Source organism: Palaemon carinicauda, chromosome 6, assembly GCF_036898095.1.
Source record: "Palaemon carinicauda isolate YSFRI2023 chromosome 6, ASM3689809v2, whole genome shotgun sequence".
NCBI classification, from domain to species: Eukaryota; Metazoa; Arthropoda; class Malacostraca; order Decapoda; family Palaemonidae; genus Palaemon; species Palaemon carinicauda.
The window spans coordinates 22872783-22880731 of NC_090730.1; the positions used below are offsets into that span (position 1 = coordinate 22872783).

Here is a 7949-nt window from a genome sequence, read left to right on the forward strand (position 1 = left end):
GTACAAAGAAGGACTTTTTCACCGGCCGTCACAGGTCGACCCAGAAAATAGTTTTTTCAACTGATATTTATTTACCAAAATGAAAAAAAAATATATCGCTGTTTTGATGTGCAAAGTAGCGTTGTGAGTATGTACATAATATACATGCACACAGTACTGTACTGTTCATTATGTTTTAAATTTAAGAAAGTACTTATTGATATAGATTTAATTGTAAAAAAATAATCCTGACATTAAAAGGGAAAAATGTGTTATAATCTGTTATTTATTTACTGAAATGAAAGAAAAATATTTTGCTAATGTGTTTTACTGTATATGCATAGTAGCATTGTGCGTTCGTACAAACAATACAGTTCTGTTCATTGGGTTTTTTAATTTAAAAATATACTTATTGATATGAAATTAATTTAAAATAGATAATCATGACATTAAAAGGGAAAAATATGTTTTGATCTGTTAATTATTTACTGAAATGTAAGGATAGTATATCGTTAATGTTTTGATATGTGTAGTATCATTGTATGTACATACTGTACATACATACAATACAGTACTGTGCATTGGGTTTTTTAACTAAAAAATATACAGTACTTATTGATATGAAATTAGGAGAGCAGTTTCTTATGGCAGTAACCAGCATCAACGTAGGAAGAACCAATGGCAGAGCAGGACGATGGTGATGAGTTCATAGTTTTGCGGCACACAAATTTAAAAATTATTTTTCAGTGGCCAGGTAAATCTCGTTTGTATCATGAGGGGTTTTTCGTAATATGAGATGTAAAATCTTTGTATCTCTTTTCACATCAGGAATTTTCGTATGCAGAAACTTTCCTATCGATAGGTATTACTGTATCTACTATTTAATCTGAAGAAGGCTCGGTGTTCTATCTCTTACAGTACTTACAATATATTGTTTTTTCTTTTCAGGGGGACATATGCTTTGCTCATCATTTGTTTGCCATGGGTGTTTCAAAACATGAGTGTAATGGGGCCGATGAAACCTTACAGAAGATTGCATCAAAGTATGGTTTCAGGCATTTCATTAGGTTTTTACAGAGGTGTGAAAAGTAAGATGATATGGTTATATTGAATTTTCTGTTTCCAATGTCTCAATACTGTACTTTGAAACATTGTGCGGTATATGATTATCCAAACACATTCAGATTTTAAGTTTATATGATAGGAAATTTTACAGATTGTTTCTTAAACCAACAATAATTAATTTTGTTTTTGATTACCAACTTGTACATTGTACTTGTTTATTAAGGTTGTCTGTTTTTCTTAAATATAGTTCATTATATTTTCATGCTGACACATTGAATTCAGGTTATGAAAGTCCTTTTCATAGGATTTTATCATGTTTTTTGTTTTAAATACTATTTTTAAAAGGCCAAATCTCTTTACTTTAAACTTACTGTACTTTGTAAATATCTGATTTGCCTGTTCATCTGCTTAAGAGATTATTGCATTTGTATTCAGAAATGATTACCTTATTTGTTAACTGTTTTTTTTTTTTCTTCAATGTATGGATTTATATTTCATAACTGAAGTCTTCTTTCTAAATGCAAATGCATTTCTTTGCTCTTAAATCTTTTTTTTTTATTTTTTTTTTTACTGATAATCAATTAGCAGGTGAAGCAATCCCACTGGTGGTTACATCTGTCTCCGTTTTCCACGTTAATTTCATCACAATACTGTTAGTGTATTATTTTGATATTGGAATTACTTGTTTCATTTGGCAATTACTATTTGATGTGGCAAAGTGTAGTCTATTGCCTATTGAGTGCTTATGCATTCAGTTCATCTCTTTGTGCTTTTATAATAATATTTTTGGCCCAAATTAAAAGAACTTCTCTTAAGAAGTGCTTTTATAATGATATTTTTGGCCCAAATTAAAATAACTTCTCTTTAGAAGTGCTTTTATAATGATATTTTTGGCCCAAATTAAAAGAACTTCTCTTAAGAAGTGTTTTAGATCCATGTATAACCTCTGAAGCTAAATCTCCCAAGAGTAACACGCCATAAATTAAAAACCGTGTCCATATCAATTCCCGTGAAAATTCGCAAAAGGAAACCTTGAAAACAATCCATAGATTCATTGACTGGTCCACCTACTTACCTGAAAAGCTGCTTTAAAATTAGTGATCTACCCAGTGCCTTTGAAATTTCCTTTTTTTGCCATAAATAGGCAAGACAAAATGAGTATCCAGTTTGATGTATGTTTTATTTATGTATAATGATGGACTTGAAAAAGCTTTTTAAGGCACCCCAAACTTACCATATATGCCAGGTTTATCTGTGTTACATTCATACTCACCAGGAAGGGTTCATAACAGATATTTCTCTTTTCTTTTTCTTTTTCAAAACATGAATGTTGAAAAATATTTACGTCTGTCAAGTGTATTTTTATTAGAAGTAATGATCCAGTAGCTAATCTTTGTATTGTAAACTCACAAATGTAGCAAGATGCCTAAATGCTAAGAGTCAGTGCAGCAAGTTTTTTTTAATCAAATTGGTCTGCTATCTCTACATAAGAAGAACATTTGTTGCAGTAGCTAGTAGCTGTTAGCCAATAGTAGATATCAGGGTAGGAGTGACAAGTGCATTCACTGTCTATGTTTAAAGGATCAGATTGAACATCCAAAGTTATTTGTTTTTCTTACCTTTAGTAAAGGTTAATAAGTGGGGGACTTGGTACTGAGCCAAGGTAACAGAAGTTGATTGAAATTTCAACTACAAATTCTCTAATCAGTAATAAATTCTGTTCTACTTCTGTAGTGAGTATCCTGATATTTAACAATCTTTCGCATAGATAATAATTAAGTATCTACCAGTCCCATTATAAGTGAGGTCTTGGAATTGGCTGTAGAAGTAACATTGCTCCCAGACTTGAGACAATTGGGTCACAGGTTTTTTATTTCTGGGGCGGCCTGTGACGGCCGGTGAAAAGGTCCTTCTTAACACTCTTCTAATATAAATCTTCCAAATATACTAGAGAAAGATAAAAGCATGGAATGCAGAGGTTACAACTCTCGCGCGATCACTTTGTAGGTGTCGTGTATTAATAAGGGCGCGTGAAACCACTATTCACAGGCTGTCTTCCATTTAGATAATCCCTTCATCAATGGGGAGGGCCGTGACAGGCCCTAGAGAACACAGTTGGACTACCCCACCGACACCTACCACCCGCGCTCTCTAGGACATCCTTCTGTTTTGGACTTGCCCGATAAGTCGTTTGTGTTTTGCTCAGTGTTTTTTCGAAAGTGATTGTCGTTAATTCAACATGACTGACGTTGCTACTTCACCTTTACCAATGTTAAGTACCATAGATTGTTTTGACAGTTTTTTCAGTACCGGGCATTTGTTCCTTTTCCAGTATTGTGGATTTGAGTTTTGGAAGCGTTGGGCCTGCCTCGGTATCGGCAGCCATTTTGGGATTTGTTCGCTTCGGTAATTTTTCAAGTTAATATTGCCATCTGGTACTCTGTCAGCTAGGTTATGTCACGTTTTATGACCAATTTTGTTATCATTATTTATTTTTAGTTTTTACTATGGTATTTATTTACGAGCAAGTCCAATTTGGACCTACGAAGAATAGCGATTTAGTCTTTGTTATAGTATGTACACGCCTCAGGCGTTTTAGACTATATCTTTATGTTTATTTGTTACGTTGTCGTTATTCTTCGTTCTTGGTTATTACAATTACTAAGAAAAAAGCAATCAATTTCATTATTTTTCTTATCATTTTATTGTGTGATGTTGGTTTTTTATTATGTAACCTTGAGAGCGAGAGCATAGAGTGCTCGTTTTCTGTTTCTACAGTTATGAGTTACCCCTTCTCTCGTTTTCTTTATTAAGCTCGAGTAAGAGAGGTGGAGTTCCTGTTTTCCGATTTTTACGATCACAAGTTATTCCTGCCTCCTCTTATTCTCCGAGTTGATGATATTACGTTTAATGATATTCACGTTTTATTGATGTGGTTACTGTTAATATAGCTAGCACTATTAATAGGTTACGTTAGTGTATGAGTCATTAGTTGGGTCGCTTTATGCTGACACCCTTAGCTCCGCCTTGAGTTATACTCCGCTATAATGGATACTCATTGGGTGAGAACTAGTCAGATATTTGGAGTGCAACGGTGAAATCCGGCACTCAGACTCCGGCTGCGGCCTTTTGCACACGAACCTTTGTCATGATTGATCACAACTACATTATTACGGTCCCTTTTTTTCATCGAATCTCTGGCTTCACTGGAGATAACACAGACATTCAGCATTGAGGTTAATGTTATCGTACCGCTGGCGGTCACAATATCACGATGATGGGCCTTTGTCACCGGATCTCCGGTACAAACAGAGATCAATCAGACGATCAGAACCGGAGTTAACAATTTGATACCAATGAAGTTTATAATTTCATGTTACGTGTTTACTGGTTAATAATATATTTTCTTAATACTGTATATTAATTTGTTAGCTATTAGTTTACTCACACATAGTTAAAATTAATTGTTTTACTGGGGATTCATATGTCACTGACCAGAATCTCAAGGAACATCCAGACTTATGTCTTCTTTCTTTTACAGAAAGTCTGCTGCGCTGCCAAGGGCTGCTCCGCTGCCTTTACTGATCGTATGGGCCATGATCTATGCCGGTCCCATGCACATTGCGCCATATCCTTCTCTCGGGAACCGGGACAAGCCCCCTACATGATATGGTTCCCTGAGTCATGTATGCTCTGCTATGAGCTGTCATCCCTACTCCTGAGCGAGGAGGTAAGTTGGTTCTAGTTTGTTCCTGTTAATATCCTTTGCGAGGAATTAATTGGTCTTTATATATTTACATCGATTATTACTTCATCATTAATCCCCTCTCCTCTTTCAGGCTGATGATGAATCTCTCCGGGAGGCAAGAGCTACTCTTCGTCCTTGGGTGTCAGGTTTTGGGAGGAATGCGCCGTCTGGAGCACCCTATCTCCTTGATGGAGACAAGGCTTCTCGCCTATTCCCGGGCTCTACTACTGCAGCAGTTCCACCGGAGACAGCGGTACCGTTAATTGAGGCGGTTAGAGCATCCATTCTAACGGAGGAAGAGGTTTTATTGACGGAGGACGCGCCCTTTCTAGATCTGGACGACGAACCCATGGATGAGCAGGTAGGTGGTGATGAGTTGGTGGACCCCCTTTCACCTCACACTCCTTCCTCTACTGCTTCCTTTCACGGCTTTGATAAATCTACGGCTTCTCCTCGAGGTCCCTCCGTTCCTGTACGACCCAAGGTGAAGCCACTATGTACCTTTAAGCCTTCAGCTTTGCCATTATCAGTGTCACCGGTCCCGGGACCCTCAAAGGATCCTGATGTTCATATTACTGTACCTAAAACCGTGACTCCTAGAAGGACGAAGTCCGCTAAGTCCAGGGCTTCGTCAGCGGATCGGGCTCGGGAGCCCGCCTTATCCGCCACCATGGTCAGGGATATTGTGAAAGAGCAGATAGAACAGCATCTACAACAACATTCTAGGACAGACCAAGGAGCTATGACGGAGCTCAAAGATATGATGACGAGTCTGATCCGTTCCGGAACTCAGATGCCTCCGCCTTCAGCCCCAGACGCATCGAAGTTACCCCCCTTCGATAAAAACAACCCTTGGAGGTTTGCCTTACATGCTCCATATATTGATGGTGCCATAACTCTGGAGGGCATAGGCACCCGCCCTCTAGAGGACCTGGAATTTTACCCTCCGGGACTAGAATTCCCATTCAACGGCTTCATCCGATTGAAAGAACATGCCTTGGTTAGGTTAGACAAGGTACCGAAGGAAACGGTAATATTTCCTAAGGAGCAGGCCCAAGCTCTCTGAACCAGGACGTTGTCGGACTGGGGGTGCACTAATTCCAAGCTCACCCCACACAAAGGAGCCTATAACATATTTACAGCTTCCCCAGGTATTACCTTGCCTATTACAGATAAAGTGGCAGGTCTTACTTTTCAAGCTATCAAAGAAGGTTCTGCCATGCCGGCTCTTAAAGAGACGGACCCCACCTCCATGCTCATCTCGAGTACCGTTACTATCTGGGATGATGCCCCCTCTACTTTCACAGTAGGGAAGTTAGACCCAGACTGTGCCTCTAATCTGTTTTCCGAGAAGCTCCCCAAATTACCAGAGAATCTTCTCAAGACTGAGTTTGAGGCACGGAATAGGTTAGCTAGGTCTCTCCACTCCATTACCTCTGTTGAGTCTCTAGCCGCGCTTTATCCGACTGAGACCTTGTTCCGGGTATTCACAAAGAACCTGTCTCTGTCCTTCCAAATCGACCTACACGAGTTTTGTTCGGCTCGGGTTAGTTGCAGGAAACATGTTCTATCTGAGGCCTCGATCAGGCATGAACCGAACAGACTGATAGCCTCCTCCTGCTGGGGTAAGAACCTTTTTCCTCAGGAGGAGGTGAACAAGGTTCTACAAGACGCTGCGAGAGCAAACCAAAATTTGCAAGCGATGTGGGGCCTCACTGCCAAAAGGAGGGTTGAAGTTCAAAAGCAAACCTTCTTCAGGAAGAAACAGAGGTTTGCCCCTTACAAGACGAGCCGAGGTCACTACCATCAATCGTCTGTTACCCACTCATCTTCACAGTCTCCCTCTGCTTCGTCGACTCTTCAACCGAAGCACCCTCAACAGGTGGTCTACCTCACTGCTCCCCAAGGTACCCAACCCAACCCCGTTTGGATGCCCTCACCCGCATACAACCCTAGCTACGAACCCTCAGGTCCCTTTCGTGAACACCAGAGAGGTAGCTACAGGGGTAGAGGACAGTTCCGTCAACGAGGCGAACCTAGGACAAGGGGTTCTCGAGGAGGGAAGGGACCCAGATTCACTCCCTCGCAATGATATAGTCCCGGTAGGGGGGAGACTTTACCACTTTCGAGACCATTGGACCTTCAGTCCGTGGACTCACAGCATAGTCTCCAAAGGCTTGGGGTGGAAATGGGCACAAGGTTCTCCTCCTCCACCAGTGGCCTTCTTCCAGAAACCCACTACCATTCTGAAAGAGTACACCACCGAGTTACTAAAGAAAAAAGCAATCAAACGGGTTCGATCGCTGAAGTTCCAAGGCCGCCTGTTCACAGTTCTGAAGAAAGGCTCGTTGGCATTGAGAGTGGTCTTGGACTTGTCAAAGCTAAATTCTTACATCCTCTGCGACAGGTTCCGGATGTTGACCATCTCTCAGGTACGGACCTTACTTCCCCGTGGGGCCGTCACCACCTCTATCGATCTTACCGACGCCTATTATCACGTACCAATAGCTCAAAACTTCTCTCCTTATCTAGGTTTCTGTCTAGGCAGGAAAGCCTTTGCATTCAAAGTCATGCCCTTCGGCCTCAACATTGCACCCAGGATATTCACGAAACTGGGAGAGACAGTTAGGCATACAGTGGGACCTTGCACAGCACAAGCTGTCTCTACCTCCCAAAAAGGTAAGAGAAATAGCTTCCAAGATCAAGAATTTTCTCAAACACAAACAGGTGTCCAGAAGAGCCTTAGAAAGAATCCTCGGCCTTCTTCAATTCGCTTCAGTAACAGATCGACTATTGAAAGCCAAACTCAAAGACATCAATCGAGTTTGGAGAAAGAGAGCCACAGTACCTTTAAGAGACAAGGTCTCGAAGATCCCCTCTGTCTTGAAAATGAGACTACAGCCATGGTCCGAACCGAAGAACCTCTCCAAATCGGTTCCTCTTCAATTCCCACCCCCACAAGTGACAATTCATACAGACGCGTCTCTGAGTGGATGGGGGGGTTACTACGAACATCAGATGTTTCAGGGCTCTTGGTCACCCGCCATGAAACACTTCCATATCAATGTTCTCGAAGCCATGGCAGTGTTCTTGACCCTGAAGAGACACTCTCCTCCGAGGTCGACCCACATCAGAGTAGTGTCAGACAGCACAGCCG

General features: G+C 40.8%; 1 protein-coding gene across 1 annotated transcript in view; it reads left to right on the forward strand.

The window, feature by feature from the left end:
* Nucleotides 1-2913, forward strand: part of LOC137642907 (uncharacterized) — a 44797-nt gene extending 41884 nt beyond the window's left edge. The window contains exon 6 of the mRNA XM_068375771.1: nt 928-2913. Coding sequence (XP_068231872.1) covers nt 928-1071 — 144 coding nt within the window. The 3' untranslated portion in view covers nt 1072-2913. The remainder of the gene's footprint in view (nt 1-927) is intronic.
* Nucleotides 2914-7949: the final 5036 nt, after the last annotated feature.